This window comes from Peromyscus leucopus, chromosome 16_21 (genome assembly GCF_004664715.2).
Source record: "Peromyscus leucopus breed LL Stock chromosome 16_21, UCI_PerLeu_2.1, whole genome shotgun sequence".
NCBI lineage: Eukaryota > Metazoa > Chordata > Mammalia > Rodentia > Cricetidae > Peromyscus > Peromyscus leucopus.
In genome coordinates, this window is record NC_051084.1 from 37,452,069 (window position 1) to 37,470,647 (window position 18,579).

Below are 18,579 nucleotides of genomic sequence, written 5' to 3' on the forward strand. Positions count from 1 at the left end.
GACCCCTGCATTGACATTCTGAAAGCTTCTTGATGTTGCTATGCTCCTCTTTTTCTTTTTCCTTTTCATTTATCCACAGAAGATCCCAGATCACTTTACTAAAATGCATCTCTAAACATTCCCTTGGTGTTGCCTGACACTTCCTGTTTCTTGTGTCTCCTGCTTTTAGATCCAAAGGTTGTGATCAGATTCAGGTTCACTGGTTTAGCAAGAGTACATCTTCCAGACTGTGCTGCATAATAGCATCTGGCTGTCACTTTTCCTGTGACAATATTCTTTTCATTTCTCACATGAAAGTAAATGTACACCATTCCTTAAAAATTTCCACCTCCAAGTCCAACCCCGGTGCAAGAAAAATGAAAAGTTATATATATCTGTGACTGGTAAGGAGAGGTACTCAGTAGTCGGATTTACTTATTTGCCTAGCATGTCCAAGGTCCTGTGTTCCATCTCCAAAACCAGAGACAGAGGGAAACACCTGCAATTTAAAGACTTTAATGATTGAAAAACATCGGTTTTGTTCATTATTTAAAAATAAATCATAAATCCCAGAAAATGTCAGATGAAGAAAGTGGTAACTGCGAGTCAATCCCAAGAGAACTACAATCAACTGAATCACCATGTCACACCCCCTACAAAACGCTGTCTTCTAGATACAATGATGTCTTGTTACCTGTTGGAAGGCTTGAATTGAGGCCGAGTAGGAACGAAGAGAGAGACAAAATTTCAACAAATTCTGCTGCAAAGGAGACAGAAACTGAAATGCAGCTTCCAATATCGCATCATAATAGGAATGATCATTATCTGTCAAAAAAGCACATTAACCAGAACAATTGCAGGACTGCAGAAAACCAAACAAGACAGTTTATAAAGCACAGAACAAACACAGATGCCAAACTGCTTCATCTCAAGTGACTAAAATTACCTGAGGTCCACAATACAGATGGACACTTCTTTCCCTCCCCTCACTACCCTGCTTGCCTGGACTGCTACTTTCCTACTTGCCAGGATGACTTACTCCTGGAAGAATTCAGCTATGAAATCAGTCACTTAGGAAAGTAGACTTCCTCTCTATTCTATGCTTCCACAGACCGATTATATCACTGCTTGGGTCCAAGAATATTTGTCTGGCACATCATTTACTAAAGTACTTATTTACTGACTTTGGACACCCATAGAAAGAGGCAATGATTTGTATCTTTGTACTCTCAGAACCTAGATTGTGCTCTCTACTCAAATAACTAAATAAAACACTAAGGAGTACAACAGATATTGAAGAACATTGATAGTATCATAAAAGTTGAGAAGAATTTAAACAAAAAAGCTAGGCAAAGTTATTTAGAAGGAAAAGACATCTGTGTACTAGTATGAATAAATCCTCTAATAAATGAAAAGCAAAATTACAAAACATAGCAGTCATTTTTGCCAAAGACTGTGATATAAATATGTGTGTGTGTGTGTGTGTGTGTGTGTGTGTGTGTGTGTGTGTGTGTGGTCAAAAAACCCACTACGGAATAAATGTTAAATGGCTTTTAAAAGCAAGCAAAAAAAAAAAAAAAATACAAGAAATAGAGACAAGGAAGAGCATCCAACCTTTTATTTAGCTTTGACTACAGCATGAGTTATATGAGTCATTCAAAAAATAAAATCTTCAATAGGAAAAATATTAACTTTGGGGTGTGTGTGTGTGTGTGTGTGTGTGTGTGTGTGTGTGTGTGGTGTATACTCATGTATATGTGTGAACACACTTGTGTCAAGTGGACATGAACAAGACTACATGGATACCAAGCGTCTTCCTTTATCTCAATCTCTTGTTGAGGCAAGCTCTCTCACTGAGCCCAGAGCCTGCCAATTGCAGCTAATCTACAGCCAGCCTGACCCAGGTATCCCCTCTCTCTGGCTCCTGAGTGCTAAGCTGACAGTGGCTATCACATCTGCCTGGCTTTTATGTGGTCTGGGATCTAATGCTGGCCCTCCCACTAAGACATTGTGTGCTTTATCCTCTGAGTTATTTCCCTAGTCCCAATATTTATACTTTTAAAAACAGAATATAAAAGGTTCCATATCACATTAGCATCATCTTACATGGAAAAAGAAAACAGGAAGAAATACCTCAAAATGGTCCCAGAAATTAATAATGCCAATCTTTAGATGGCAGAACTATGAATAATAAAATATTTGACATACTTTTATAATCACTTCTAATAATTCACATCCCTGTAACATTAACCAAGAATATGTATCATTTATATTGAAATTTCATTTTAAATGTTAAGACCTAAGGTTTTATTTTAAAACCATATTGATAAATTTATTACATGAAATCATAAAATTATTTAAGATGTATTATTTTTATTATGTGTTTGTCTGTGTGTTGGTACATACACATGACTGCCCTCAGAGCCAGAGGCATCAGATTCCCTTGGAGCTAGAGTTAGAGGCAGTCGTGAACTGCTGGATATGGGAGCTGGGAACTGAACTCAGGTCATCTGAAAAGCATACACACTCTTAAGCACTGAGCCATGTCTCCAGCTCTGTGAAATAATCTGTCATACACAATTCTAGTTCACTCTAACTTACACAGTGACGACAACTTACAGATGCTCTGTCACTGTGTAATCAAGGAAGTACACTTCCACAAATGAGGACGACCAAGGTCACGGGCGGCATCTTCTGGCACCACTCTCATGTATGCGCTTCATCCCTGACCAGAACATCACTGGATAGATGGCTATCACTACACTCCTCTATTAGCACCTTTGACTAGCAATGTCTACAACCTATATAACATCTTCTGTTAGAAAATGTTCAAGAAAGCACACCATCCATAAACTAAAACTGAGCAATACAATATACATCTTAACTTGACATCTTGACACTCAAGTATTCAGTGGCCAGCAGGCATAATGGAAAACATACTAGGTGGCACTAATTTAATGATAACATGCTTAATACAAATAGATGAGCTGTGTAACTAGCTCATAACAAAAGGAAGAGAGAATCAATGAAACACGTAAAGTTAATACTAAATGACCTAAAATAAAAGGTACTTCCACTAAGTAGTCCCAAAGCACATTAATAAAAGAGCACAACCGAGCAAAAGCAATGGGAAGAAAGGCATTATTTGCAGTCAAAGTCACAAACTGCACACACACAAAAATAATGATTTGTGGTGTCTGCTGCCAACAGCCCCAAGTATTCAAGAGGTTGAAGCAACAGGACTGTGTAACCAGCCTGGTCACAAAGTAAGACCTCATTTCTTGAAAAGGAAAATAAAAATGTATTGGTTTAAGTCAGTAGGGGTTGGGGAATAGCTCAGTGGCATAGCATAGCTTCCCACGCACTGTTTTCAATCGGCCCCTACCATGACAACTCTAGTCATTAAAGAAAATAATATTTTCCATTAACTGTCATGTTACATATACTATACAAAGGAGACCATTTTTTTCTAACATTTTCCCAGACCACAGAGTCAAACAAATATTTGCTTCAATTTTACCGTGATGATCTGATGATCCAATATTTTGACTGGCTTCTACAAAACTCCAAAATTTCTCTTGACTGTCTTCTGCTAAGAACTCACTGGGAGAAAAGTGGGAGATATCAGCAATGAGACAATAAAATCTTCCATCACAAGCTATATTACTAGAAAGAATAAAAGGGAATTTACATTCCCAAATGTCTGCAGTTTGGCTTTTAATATATATACATATATACACAAACATATATATGTATACATATATATTATTTATCTTTATGTATAATGTGTATTTTCTTAATGAAAATAACCTTCATTATTTCATACATATATATGTATATGTATATTATTTATCTTTATGTATAATGTGTATTTTCTTAATGAAAATAACCTTCATTATTTCATATTAGCTATTAATAACAGCTTAATAACTTGTTCACTCGGTAGCTATTTCTTAAGAAACCTAGAACAATAAAGATGTTATAATAGGGAACCCTAATATACAATGACTTATGAAGCCCATTAGCAGAACTCATCAGCAGTGAAAGCAGGAGGAACCGGCCATTCTAGCAATAGTTCTGTCCACATCCGTTCTGAAAGATCTTACAAAGAGCAAATATGTTTAGCCTAAGGTTCTCCCACAGTAAACATGAACCCTAAAAAATTTCTTGAAGAATAAAGGCATATCTTTTAATGTCTAAAAAATCAAATTTTCAAGATCACCAATTTTTTTTTGCTCAAATTAGTACACATCTAACAAAATCAAACCTAAGAATTATCATCTCTTTTAGCTTTACACTATTATCCTAAAACAATGGTCTTTCTGAATTTCCTTTCACTCAAGTCTAAAGCTCCTGAAATAAAATGCATTTAATGTGCACATGAATGATTCCTGTAAACTGGTGACTGTCACTGGAAGCCCAGTGCTAATGAGGTGGTTATCGCTCACTGTCTTAAAGCAAACTACAGATCTAGACCTCAGCTTACCGAGCCAAAGGAAGACTTACCCGTTATGTGCCAACACTGCGGTGTGCAACTCTCCCTCTACTTCACAGTTAAACCCAGAAATATGGGAAAATAAGGCACAATTCCTGGTAATGCGCAGCTTCTCCAGAAATAGGCTTCAAAACGTTCCCACTATTATTAATGTGTCAGATTTGGTGCCTCCAGGAGTCTTCTTTTTCTAGGCTGTCTAGCAACTGACATAAACACTAGACTCACCTTAGAATAGCTTACACTCTAAGAAAACAGGTACTGAGATGTCATGCTATGCAAATGAACACCAATTCATGAACTAAGGGGAGGATGATTTACTCACCAGTGGTAGACTAAAACAAAGACTCACTCGGGCTAAATATGCTTTTCATATAATCAAAAACAATTTTCTTGAAACATATTTTTTATCCTATTTCAGAGATCTAAGATTGTGGTCTTAAGAAAACAACTAAATCCATTGAAATAATCCAGCAGAAAAGAGAATAATAGAGACATTATTACAAGGAATAATGCTATCTTTTGTGTAGTATAATTAACTTTGCTTTTTAGCTTTGTATTCCTATGCCAGTGATTAAAAATATCTGTGGATTTGCTATAAGACATTTCAGTTGGGGAAGAGGACAGTACTAGTTACTGCACTCACACTGGCTTTTTTGCTCTTTGATACTGGGTGTGTAACTTAGGGCCTCCAACAATCTAGAGAAGCACCTACTTACAGAGCCACATCCAACCCCAAACATTGTTAAAATGAGTCATGTGCACAGAAGAACCATTTCTTTATTGGTAAATACTTTTAAAATGTCATAGTACAAAGTTGTTCATCTACAGAAAACAAACAAATGTAGCAACCATATTCCACATTTCCGCTGTTACTGTGGAGATCAGCTAAGTCTCACACAGGACTAGACAAGGAAGGAAGGAATGCTTAAGGACTCTGTTCTCTGACAATGCACTTGGCATAGTCACTCAAGTATAAGTCCTCATAGCACCCTCGATTACAGCCACTTTCCAAATGGGGAAGCTGCTAAGAACTTGTTAAAGTTTTTCATCTATGAAAAAGGGTGCTAACTAGGCTTGGTGACTCATGCCTATAATGCCAATAATTATTACTGAGAGGCAGAGGCAGGAGGATCACAAGTTTGAGGTTAGCTTAGTCTCTACATAGCAAGACTGTGTGTGTGTGTGTGTGTGTGTGTGTGTGTGTATCTCATACACACAGAGAAAGAGTGTATGTTCCTACAAGCAACCTGATTTTCTTCCAGAATCTGTAAATCTGGTAGTAATCTTTTTCCTTAGACTAGAAGTCAATATAAATTCAAGTAGATTTGATTTATAACTCATTCTACATCCCTTAGCTATTTTAATATCTATTTCTATTAGTAACTATAGCTGCTTAAAACATTCAAGAGTTTTACTTCAGTTAAATATATAAATATTTAGGTATATATATAGATACAGATATAGTATACATAGAGATATATGGATATATATACATATCACTTCATGAGCAATCACAGAGCTAAAAATCCCTTCATAATCATCAGGCACAATCTAAAAATATACACAGGAATGTTTTTAGTCCCTTAGGACTAGAAGCAAGAAAAACAAGGTCTGTAACAGCTACATGGTACACAGAGCTCTTCGCCCTCATCCACAGAGACAGTGTCGAAATCCATCATCATAGACATGAAGGAAGAATGGTGACCTCAGCTAGCTCCAGAACAGTGGTTCTCAATCTTACTAATGCTGCGACCCTTTCATACAGTTCCTCATGATGTGGTGACCTCAACCACAAAGTTATTTTCATTGCTACCATTTTGTTACTGTTATGAATGGTAATGTAAATATTTTCCAATGGTCTGTGAAAGGGTCATTCGAAGGCAGGAAGAGGGGTTCAATCCACAGGTGGAGAACCACTGCTCTGGAGGTAACTGCAGAGTGGTACAAATACACAAGGCTTCTTTTGGAGGTGCCTACAAGGCCCATTACCTCGACTACCTGTCTGCACACACCTACTGGAGAAGAGGCCTACAAGTAACAACTCAAAATGGCAAATTGCCAGAAACACCATGAAATGGGGAGGTGTCTGTGATGGGGAAGTTGATGATGCAAACATCAAAGCCTATACACTCAACTATGGTCAAAGAAACTGGACAAAAATTGAGGAATTAGAGCTGATAGTATTAAACATGCTTTCTCAACTCCATCATGGCTATGTACCACAAAAGTCTTCTAGGGGTTGAAGATATAGCTCTAATGTTAAGAGTGCTTGCCTAAACTGGAAGGCAGGGGCGCACACCTTTAATCCCAGTGCTCGGAAGGCAGAGCCAGGAGGATCTCTGTGAGTTTGAGGCCAGCCTGGGCTACAGAGCAAGTTCCAGGACAGGCTCCAAAACTACAAAGAGAAACCCTGTCTTGAAAAACCAAAAAAAAAAAAAAAAAAAAAAAAGTGCTTGCCTAGCATGCATGAAATCCTTGGTTCATTATCCCCAGTATTACATTAGCCAGGCATGACAGCACATGGCTCTAATCCCAACACTGAGTATGTAGAAGCAAGGTCAGAAGTTTAAGGTCATCCTTGGCTACACAGCAAGTTTGAGGCAAGTTCAGGATCCATGAGACCCTGTCTTTAAAAACAACAACAACAAAAAAAAAAAAAAAAAAACATGGATTACCAAAAAACCATTTAGTACATTTTTATCAATTTAAGGCTTAATTATTTTATGATTAAAGTACGGCCTGATTGTTTGTTTGTGACGAAGAATCGCTATGTAGCCCAGTCTGGCCTCAAACACGCAGTTCTCCTACCTTAACCCCTCCATATACTGGATTTACAGGTATACCATCATGCTTGGCTATAATTATTTCTGGAGGGGAGGGGCAGCATTAAGGATTGAACCTAGGGCTTCACAGTTGGCAGGCAAGCAAGCATACTACCGCTAAGTTATACTCCCCATCTTTTATTGCTGTTACTGCTGGATAATGATGATGTTTTCAGATAGTGTCTGGATAACATCCCCAGGTGGCCTTAAACTTCCCATCCTTCACCTGGGCAGCTGGTGCTACAGGTATGTCACCATTCCCAGCTTTAAGATAACTCTTTTTTATCACAGTCTCATGTATCCCAGGGTAGTTTTGAATTCTCTATATACTAAAGGATGATCTTGAACTCCTGATATGCCTGCCTCAACCTCTCAAATGCTGGGATTAAAGGCCTGTGCTCCTCACCCTATGAGTTTATGTAGTGCCAAGGACCAATATAGTTACACAAGGAAATATTATATGGTACAAAAAAAAAAACTTTAAATGTGTATATACATTGATACAAATTAGTAAGATCTGACTTACTACAAAAGTAAGTAAAAACAATAATAGTAATAACCTCCAAATTTAAGGAAGTACTCAGATTTGGGAGACTACAATATAGAACAGGACTACCTTAAAACAAGTAGACTTGTAACTTCTTCAGCTCCTTCCTCCTCCACCCCCCATTCTCTTACCCTAGGGTCCTGTTCTTATGAGCAATGTTCCTAAACCTGCCTGTGCAGCTGGCAGGCAGAGTCTGCATCCTCGGAACCCTTACACCGTACAGAGCACAGTGGGTGTTGTAAGGGACACTTACCACGCAAATGAAAAGTGTAAGCTCACTACTGAGTATTCATTTCCTACCAGACCACCCTAAGTTTATACTATTCCATTATACAGAAGAGAATACCCCCTTACCTGGCTTCCAACAGCAGTGGAGCAGAAAACCACTTTGTGGTAAGAGAGGTTGTAATGGCTTTTGAATTGGCCTCTGCTAAGGAAAACAGGCACAGTGAAGCCAGCGCAATCACAAGTCCCATGTTGTAACAGAGCCCTACAAAGGGAAAAGCAAAAGGCAATGTTAAAATTTCACAAGGAAGCAAAAACACAACATTAATACTTAGGACACAAAGTAACAGTGCAGGTACAGAAACAAAATGCAACCAACAGCCTCAACACCTTGATGGCACAAAAACTGTGCTGAGTACCTGGGACAAGGAAAGCTAGCGAGTTAAAGTTGACTACAATCTTTCCTATGGGGTGCCATTACTACACAGAGGTCACAGAGCAGGCTGCATGCAACTTCATAAAGTATGAGGAAAAACAAAGCTAAGACAGATGAAGTATGAATGACTAGTAGTGCTATAGGCAGAATCCTAATCTACAAAATAAAGGGGGGGGGGCAGTAATGTTGTAGTCATAACCCCTCTACATCAGACTGACTTGGAGATAGAGTCTTTACAAGGTGACAAAACTTTGGTTATCAGGACAGTCATTAGTACAGTAATCCAGTATCACTAGTGTTAAGAAACAGAGAGGGGTGGACAGACCCAGAGTACCTGTGAAGAGAAAAGTAAACACTGGAACTATACAGCAAGTCGAGGAGTGTCTGGGGGTCTGATGCTACTAGAGACTGAAATAGGCAAGCAAAAGTCCCCACCCCCTTGTAGTTTTGGAGGGAATATGGTGCTGCCACACCTCACCTGAGAACTTGCAGCCTAAAAACTGGAAGACAATGAAGTCGGCTGTCAGGAGCCACCCAGTTTACGGCTCTACATTTTGTTAGCTCTAGGAAATAATGTAGTGAGTTTCAAATGTAACAAACTCAAAGACTGGATCGGCAATGGGCAAAGACTTCAGTAGTGTCTCATGCCATCTGCTCCCACCTACAAAGTAGGGAATCCAAGTTCCTAGGTAACAGCATAGCCTCCTAGCTCCCATCAGCAGCCTCTCCAAGCAAACTGACATTCTCAGAGACAGCATCCAGACCACTGCAGAAAACATCGCCAGTTACTGATTGACCTCGGTTTTCATGCTAGAAACCTACCAACAGAACTTCCTTAATCAGACACACTCACCCTCCCCCAAGCTATCGAGAGATCAGCATCCTCAGTCTAGAACACTTGCCTAGCACAGCACAATGCCCATTCCACAACAGGGCCACAAAAAGAAAAGCAAAAGCCAGGCCAGGTGACTCAAGACTCTAATCTTAACTACTCAGGAAGCTGGGGTGAGATTAGGATTAGAGTTTAAGACTAGCCTGGGCAACATGAGATAGGCAAGATGAGATCTCTTCTAAATTGAAAAAAAAAAGAAATAGCATCTAACTTTGGATGGGACACATAAGGATGAGAAGATGGGAAGTACTACACATTCTGTGCTTCTAAATGTAAGGCTCTGGCAGGCCCATCCTGGTCACACCCATTCCTTGATATTGGTTATAAAAACCTACTAATGAGATGGACACAAAAGATATTGAGTGAGTCTAACAGGATCTACTTTTTTACTGATATCATTTATGTTAAAAGCCTACCTTACACAATGCATAAGGATTGAAAAATAATTGAAGCAAAATAAATAGAAATAGAAAAGTATCTTTAAGAATCGTGTTAAGTTTAAGCACTGCCAACTTCTCTACAAATACACAAAACAACAAACAAAAACTTGAACATTCCATGAGTAAATAAAGCACTCAGTCCTGTCTTCATCAAATCCTCTCCTCAGAGCTCAGGGAGCTAGGCAGAAAGATTCTAAGAGCTAGAGGTAATGACTGACTCCAAGAAAACAGTATCCTCAGTAGGATACTGTTTGTGTAGACACAAAAGGACTAATGCACATAGGAATTCAGAGACAATGGCAGTACACACATGGCCTGCACAGGTTCAAGCCAAACTGTGTCCCAGCACTGAGAGAGGGAAGTGGATACAGACTCTCATCCCTAACCAAGGAGCTATCTGCAACTGACACCCACCTGCAAAAATGAAACCTTGAGTCTACCTGGGTATATAGATCACCTCAGGGTAAACCCCATGCCCAGCAGTAAAGTGAACTCAAAACAAACTCAAGAATGTTTTTATAGACCTTTTGTCAAGTTGCTATATTTGGATATTTTTTGGTTTTGGGTTTTTTTTTTTTTTTTTTTTTTTTTTGAGCTGAGGACAAACTCACGGCCTTGCTAGGAAGTGCTCTACCACTGAGCTAAATGTCCAACCCCAATATTTTTTGTCTTATTGGTCTTTTGCTTGTGTATTTTGATTTCCATTTTCTGTACTTTTTGCACGTAGGGGTGAAAGCTTCTTGTTTGTGGTTTTTTTTGGTTTTTTGTTTGCTTGGTTTTTTTTTTTTTTTTTTTTTTAAGGGAGATAGAGCCAAGTGGTGGCAGCGCACGCCTTTAATCCCAGCACTCAGGAGGCAGAGGCAGGTAGATCTGAGTTGGAGGCCAGCCTGGTATACATAGAGAGTTCCAGGACAGCCAGGGCCACACAGAGAAACTGTCTCAGAAAAAAAGAAAAAGAAAAAAATATTTTTCAAAAACAGAAAAGAACACAGTTACCAAACCCAATCTCAAACTACACTATGGAGCTATACTGAGAAAGAGAGGCTGGTCCTGGCACACCTAGACAGGTAGACCAGTGGAATAGAGGACCTGAAACAAAGTTATGACCAAGTTATGCCCACTTAAATTTTGACTGAAAAGACAAAAATGTATGCTGGGAAAAGGACAGCCTATTCAACGAACAGTGCTCGCAAAACTGGGTTTCCATCTGCAGAAGACAAAATAAGATTACCTTTCACCTTATACAAAAACCATTTGAAATCAATCAACCTTAACTTAAAACCCAAAACTTCTGGAAAAAAAAGGGGATACTGGTCAAGATATTGGGATAGCCAAGAGTTTTTTTTAAATAGGACACCAGTAGCATAGAAACTAACCCCAAGTATTGGACTAGACAAAAATCAAGTTTCTATACAACAAAGGAAATAATCAGCAAAGCAAACAGCCCACAGAATGGGGAAAAAAATATCAGCCACCCTTCACACAAGGGGCAAATATCCAGAATTGACAAAGAATTACAGAAATTAAATAGCAAGGAAATAAAACTGCCAATCAACAAATGGGCAAATAAAATGAATAGGTGGTTTTCAAAAAAAGAAACACAAATGACCAATAATTATTTCTCAAAGAGTTTAATATCCCTAGCCATCAGGGAAATACAAATTAAAACTACTTTGAGACAATACCTCACCCAGTCAGATGGCTATCATCAACAAATCTGACAACAAATGTTGGAAAAGATGTAGTAAGAAAGAACCCTTATTCACTGTTGGTGAAGATGCTAATAAATATAGCCATTGTGGCGATCAGTTTGGAGATTTCCCAAAATAATTAAAAATATAACTACCTTATAACCTAGCTACTTCACTCCTGGGTAGAGATATCCAGAGCACTCCAGACCCTGGCATAGAAATATTTGTGCCCCCACATTTACTGCTGCTTTATTCAATATAAAATATCAGAATCAACCTAGTTGTCCATCAATAGAAGGAAATGAAAATTTTACACACACACACAAACACAAATATTATTCAGCTGTAAAGCAAAACGTAATTGTGGTTTATATATTATGCACCCCAATAAACTTACCTGGGGGGTCAGAGAACGAAACAGCCACTATATTAAACATAGACGTTAGGCAGTGGTAGCATTCTGGATGGATCTCTGTGAGTTCAAGGCCATACTGGAAACAGAGCCAGGCATGGTGGCACACACCTTTAATCCCAGCACTTGAGATCTCATGTCTTGCTTGGGAAAGACACACGCCTTTAATCCCAGGAAGTGATGGCAGGAAGCAGAGAGGTATATAAGGCGTGAGGAACAGGAACTAGAGGTCTTTTTAAGCTTTTAGGCTTTTAGCAGCAGTTCAGCTGAGATCCATTTGGGATCCAGTTTGAGGAAACAAGATCAGCGGAGAAGTTGTTGACAAGGTTAGGTTGGATGTGGCTTGTTCGGTTTCTCTGATCTTTCAGTGTTCACCCCAATACCTGGCTACGGGTTTGCTTTTATTAATAAGACCTTTAAGATTCGTGTTACACGTAATCACAAACTTTTCAAGAAAATGGATGGAGTTAGATGTATAATATTAACTAAGGTCACACAATCAGACAGAAAAAAAAAAAAGCCCACATTGCCTCCCTAATAATGCAGAACCTAACCAAAATATATGTGTACATGTAATCAAATGTACGGTGGGGTATAGTATAACGTGTAGAAAAGAGAAGGGGTGGGGGAAGGACTAAATGCAGGGAACAGCCAGGAACTGTGAAAGAGGCTATGGAGCTCCAAGTGCTTTACATATATCATGTCACCTGTCCTTCTACATAACGCCCAAAAGACGCAAGTTTCTGAGTGTAGCAGCCATGTCTACTTTGTTAACCACAGCAGGACACCTGGCACAGCAGTAGTTATTCCACAGATGTGCTTTATGAAGGAAGTGTCACCATTGCCATTTAGAAATAAGAAAGCTCGGAGCAGTGACGTTAGTGATGCTGGAGAATCAAGTAGCAAAGTGCAGAACCTTGCTTTGTTCTATTAGTGGGTTTGTTTTCTGAGACAATGTCTTATTCCGTAACCCAGGCTGCTTGGAACTGGGAAGCTTCCTGCTTCTGAGTACTGGGATTTTAAATGTGCACCACTGTGCTTGGCAGTTTTTAATATTCTACACTATTGTGCTATTTCCCTTGGTTCTTTGGCTTTAGGAGAAGTAAGGATTCATTCTCTGCAGGATACAACTGAGCAAAGTATGTTATTTCAAGAACCTTAGTTCAAGAGTTTTTCTAAGTCAGGCATGCCACATGCCTTTAATCCCAGCACTCAGAAGGCAGAGACAGGCAGACCCTGAGTTCAAGGCCAGCATGATCTTCACAGTGAGTTAGTTCCAGGACAGCCAGGGTTACAGAGAGAGACCTTGTCTCAAAAAAAAAAAAAAGTATTTGTTTTTGTTTTTAATGGACAAGTGTTTGAAAGGAACAATGTCAATCTGAAGGGAATAAAACTGGCCCCAGAGAAATCCACCCAACCAACTTCACAGGTCCATACTTAGGGTGACTTAAAGGACTAAATGTGAGCTCCTCAACGCAGGGAGTTTTGCCTGTGATGGACATGTCTAGCATGAAGCCTGGAAACCGGCAGACACTAAAAATGAAATAAAAACAGGCTTCCTTCATAAAGGGATTAAGAAAACAACAGAGAAGAGGTGAGACACCAAAAGTCATTATGATTTACAAAGATCACGACCACATGGCTAGTGCACACAGCACTTGAAGGGGAAGGGAACTTCTATTAAGATAGATAGGCAGGGAAAGCGAAGGGAGGCTTCTAAAATGGTAGCTTCTTGTTTCTGGAAGACATTTCAAGGGGAACAGCTGGAAGGCATGGGAGCAGGTATCTGAAAAGGACCAATAGGAGAAAGAGGACACAGGGGCCCTATAAAACACCCAAGCCAGCAGCAACAGAGCAGACTTCCAGCCTCTGGACCTCTCCCATCCCAAAGGAATAGAGTGGTCACTTCGTCCTTGACAACAGTTGTCACCCTGGTTGTACACTCAGGAGGCCGAGGCAAACAGATCTATAAGTTCAAAGCTAGCCTGGTCTACATGGTGAGTTCCAGGCCAGCCAAGGATATACAGTAAGACCGTATCTCAAAAACATTTTTTAAAAGGTAATCGAATAAAGCCAGGCAGTGGTGGCACATGCCCTCAATTCCAGCACTCAGAAACAGAGGCAGGAGGATCTCTATGAGTTCAAGGCCACATTGGTCTACACAGTGAGTTCCAGGACAGTCATGGCTACATAGTGAAACCCCATCTTGAAAAACAAACAAACAAACAAGGTAATTAAATAAAGTAGAGAGTAACTAAGGAAAACTCTTTTATATATGTGTTCATTTTTATTTCTAAGAATATTTTTATTTTAAAGACTTATTTTTTTATGTGTATTGGTATTTTGCCTGCCTTCCTGTATGTGTACTATTTGTGCCTGGTGCCTGAGGAGGCCAGAAGAGGGTGTTAGATCCTCCAGAACTGAAGTTATAGATGGTTGTAAGCCATCATGTGGGTGCCAGAAATCAAAGATGGGTCTTCTGGAAGAATAGCCAGTGTCTTAACCACTAAGCCATCTCTCCAGCCCCCTGGGGAAGAGTCTCAACCATGACCTCAGGCCTCCACATACTGGTAAATGTACCTCCCAAACACACACAAGAAAAAGCAAAATGGAAAAGACAAGATTGTAAGAAGGACAAAAGGAAAGGCTACATACCCAGAGGTATGACTTTTAATATATTTTAAAGATTTATTATTTGTACTTACATGTATGTATGTGAGCTGCATGCATTTATATACATCATGTGTGTACAGGTGCCCAAGCAGACCAGAGAGCATTAGATTTCCTGGAACTACAGTCACAGGGGGTTGTAAGCTGTCTGTTGTGGGTGCAGAGCAGAACTCAGGTCCCCTGTCAGGACAGTAAATAATCTAAATTGCTGCCATCCTCTCTCCAACCTACCCTGCAATAGTTCTTCAGAGAAAGTATATACCCTTGAGAAGTACAGCACCACTGGAGATGGGGACAGGATGAAAGCTGTACGTTAAAGAGCAGCTTTGACAACCTGACCCCACACTTGACCTCCTAAGTGATGCCAGAGGGAAGATTTGTGCAGAGAAACAAACAGGTAAGAACTTCACTGAAGCACTCCTCTGTTTGAAGATGCTCTCATTTTTATAAGTTCCACTAGCATTCTAACCCTAGTGGTCCTTACATGTTGCTTATAAAGATGAAGATTCCAATGCTGGCGGCATGATGGACAGACAGCAAGCATTCTAACAAGTTCTAGGGCCGAGTCTAATATCAACCATCTGTGAGCTCCCAGAGCATTTAAACTAAAGCTTGCTCACTGATCCACAGTCAAATATAAAAACTCTAAGTAACAGGTATGCATGTCGAATGTTTTCACTTTCTGGAAAGCAGAATAGGCATGATGAGTCATTCCTAAGTAATCACCAAATTCCTTCCTTCTCTATCAAGACAGGTTCTTGTTATGACCCATGCTGGCCTCTAACTTGCTGTGTAGCGGGCGACAACCTTGAATTCCAAATCCTACTGCCTCTACCTCCCTCCCAAGTGCTGGGATTACAGAAGTACACCACCACAGACTTAGTTTGCTTCATCTTTTTTAAACTAAAGAGTTAACAAACTCTTTAAAAAAAACACGAAAAAGAAAAATCTGCAGTCTGCAAGTCTACAGACTGAATTTCAACATGTTCAATAGTAGCAAAGAAAAATAAGAGGAAGCATCCAACCCAAGTGAGAAGAAATTAACTAAACTTGACACATTTATACTTAATAACCATTTGCTGTGGATCACATAAATTTGATTCCAACTCCAAGTAGTTACTGTTCATCTAAATGAAGATGATCAGATCCCTGCAAAGAAATTCTAACTGAAATTTCTCCATAGCACCATCTATTCCCTTCTAGTTAAATGTGCTCTAAGACACCCTGTTACTATACAAATTATGTTTACTTCCTTTCATAAAGTTTTAGGCCAAGGAGATAGTTCCATGAATAAAGGCCCTTGCTACACAAGCCTGATGACCTGAGTTCAATCAGTGTCCTCTGATCTCCACATGCACACCATGACATTGCACACCGACTCTGTCTCTGTCTGTCTGTCTGTCTCTCTCACAGAAGGAAGTTCTAGCAAGTGAGTAGAGCAGTGGGTAAAGGCTTTTGTCGTGCAAGCCTGGTGACCTAAGTTTGATCCCTGAAACCCACACAGAGGTGGGTGGAGAGAACTAACTCCACAAAATTGTCCTGCACACACAGAACAAAAACTAAATAAATAAAATAAAACTTTTAATTTAAAAAAGAAAAGTTTCAGCTAAGTTTACCAAAAGCAAAGTAAGCCAAATGAAAGGCTACAATCGGCTCCAGTTTGGTACAGTTAACTAGCTCTTCAAAATGTCTTCAAGCAAGCCCAGCTAGTCTGGGATACTTGAGATCCTATCTCCAAAGGGGGAGGGGGAGCAAATAAATAAAAATATGTCTTCATGTGTTTGCCAGTGTACAAGATATCTCTAGGGAAGAAAGAACTTTATACTAAAAGAGGCTTGCAAGTGCACAGATGTTTCCAAGGCACGGTAAGTGTTAGATCCCAGGTCTCAGAAGAAGCAAAACATGCTCCTTCTCCAACCTGGCAACAAATGCAGAACGAGAGAGTTCTGTCAAGCAACGAGAAGAGCCCATAATGTAATGGAGATGCACGCATATCTTCTGCTGGCAGGTCACAGGCTAAAAGTGAAGTGGATCGTCCAATTTTATTCCAAGAGATCTTATCACTCACAGAAAACGACCACCAAGATGCGTCACCCGATTTCATTTAGGGAGAAGAGAAACCCATAAAGAAAACGACTGGTTCTCCCGAGTTATGCAAAGTGCCGGCTCTCCACCTACTTAGGGTCAGGCTTGGTCTAATCTAAACTCCTTGGGGCAGGCACTTCCTCCTCCTACACTTCAAACCGAATCAGGGCTGCTGGAGAGAGCCCACCGCCGCCACTCGCACAGAACAGCAGACCGCTGGGACAACTTGAGGCGCTCGCAAAGAGAGCCCTGGAGGAGAAACCGAGTCGGGGCAGACGAGGAAGCCCAAGGTGACTCGGACTCACGGCCGCCTCCCGCTCTGGCCCCTCTCCCCGGTTCCGAGGCCTCCCCCACGCCACCCGAGGTACCTGTCACCCGCCGCGCAGCGGAGGCACTCGCGGCTTTCGCATCCCCCCGGCTGCCCATGCCCGGGCTGCGCTCCATCCACTCCAGTGCCAGCAACGACGCCCGGAGCAGGGCGGGACAGCGGCGACCTCGGCGGAGGCTGCGCCAGTGAGAAACCGACACGCGCCTTTCCCGCCGCTCCTCACAAGCCGGTTTCTCAAAGCAGTCACCCAGCTGCCAGCCACCCCTGCACTTCCGCTTCCTAGAGGCGAAGGCAGGACAACTTCCGGCTATAGAGTGCGGGCTGGAGTTTGCCAGAGCGGTCCTGCGGCCGCCATATTGCCAGCCGAAACCTCGCCCCTCTTTCCGGCCCCTCCCCTTTGTGGGTCGATCGGGTGAGCGAGCCCGCCAGCCTCTTGTTTTTAAGATCGTGGGGAGAGTCCTAGTGCACGTGGCCGAGCTCCAAGGCTTCGCCCGAAGGTGCTGGCAGCTAGGTAGTTCAACCTTTGTTTTTCAGATTTTTATCATTTATCCCCCTCAAGTTAAATAAATGAGCAGTTAAACTCGGGAGGCAAAGGCAGGGGGATCTCTGTGAGTTCAAAGCCAGCCAGGACTATGTGGAGAGACCTTGTCTCACAAGAAAAAAAAAAAAAAAAAGCTGTAAGTTTGTTTCATAGTATGTGATGTTAGTTAATGCAGAGACCCATAATTGTTCAGAGTGCTGAGAATAAATGATTGTTGACTTCTCAGCCCTGAATAAAGAAAGCATCTATATCACCGCCTCCCAAGACACAAGGAGCATCAGAAGAGAGCAGAGGAAACGAGTACACGCTCTTGCTGCCAAGCTCAGTCCCCAGAATGCACAAAAACTCCAGGCAGGGGCTGCGGAGACGACTGGGTGCATAGAGTGGCTGCTGCCCAGGTATGAAGACCAGAGTTCAGATCCCCCAGAACCCTCCTCATAAAAGAGTAGCTGCCTGTAATCCCAGCTCTCAGGAGGCAGAGACAATTGCCCCGGCAAGGTGGCTAGCTAGACTAACCAGAATTACTGAGCTCCAAGTTCTCAAGAATTCTGTTGGGGCTGGAGAGATGGCTCAGTGGTTAAGAGCACTGGCCGCTCTTCCAGAGGACTCTGGTTCAATTCCCAGCACCCACATGGCAGCTCACAACTGTTTGTAACTCCAAAGTTAAATAAATTAAAAATAAATAAATGGGCTCAGGGGGATTAAATAAAATGAAAAGAATTTCACCTCAGTGGTTGGAGAGAATACTCAATTACTCAGCATCACTTGAACACACACACACACACACACACACACACACACACACACACACACACACACACACACACACACACACTAAGCCAAGTATGCTCTGGAGCTAGAGACAGATCCTTGGGGCTTGCTGGCCACCAGCCTAACTGCTGAATGGGTGAGTTCCAGACTAGTGAGAGACTCTCAGAAAACCAAAATGGCTGGTGTCCTGAGAACTGACACCTGAGGTTACCTCTGGCTTCCACACCCACATGCACACATGTGCA

At 41.0% G+C, this 18,579-nt stretch overlaps 1 protein-coding gene across 2 annotated transcripts in view; it reads right to left on the bottom strand.

The window, feature by feature from the left end:
- Window positions 1–17,303, bottom strand: part of LOC114690765 (UDP-glucose:glycoprotein glucosyltransferase 1) — a 132,484-nt gene extending 115,181 nt beyond the window's left edge. For both annotated transcript variants that reach the window (XM_028865647.2, XM_028865646.2), the window contains exons 1-4: window positions 17,063–17,303; window positions 8,198–8,333; window positions 3,500–3,582; window positions 674–804 (exon numbers count right to left, since the gene is read on the bottom strand). In XM_028865647.2, coding sequence (XP_028721480.1) covers window positions 674–804; window positions 3,500–3,582; window positions 8,198–8,333; window positions 17,063–17,138 — 426 coding nt within the window. In that variant the 5' untranslated portion in view covers window positions 17,139–17,303. The remainder of the gene's footprint in view (window positions 1–673; window positions 805–3,499; window positions 3,583–8,197; window positions 8,334–17,062) is intronic.
- Window positions 17,304–18,579: the final 1,276 nt, after the last annotated feature.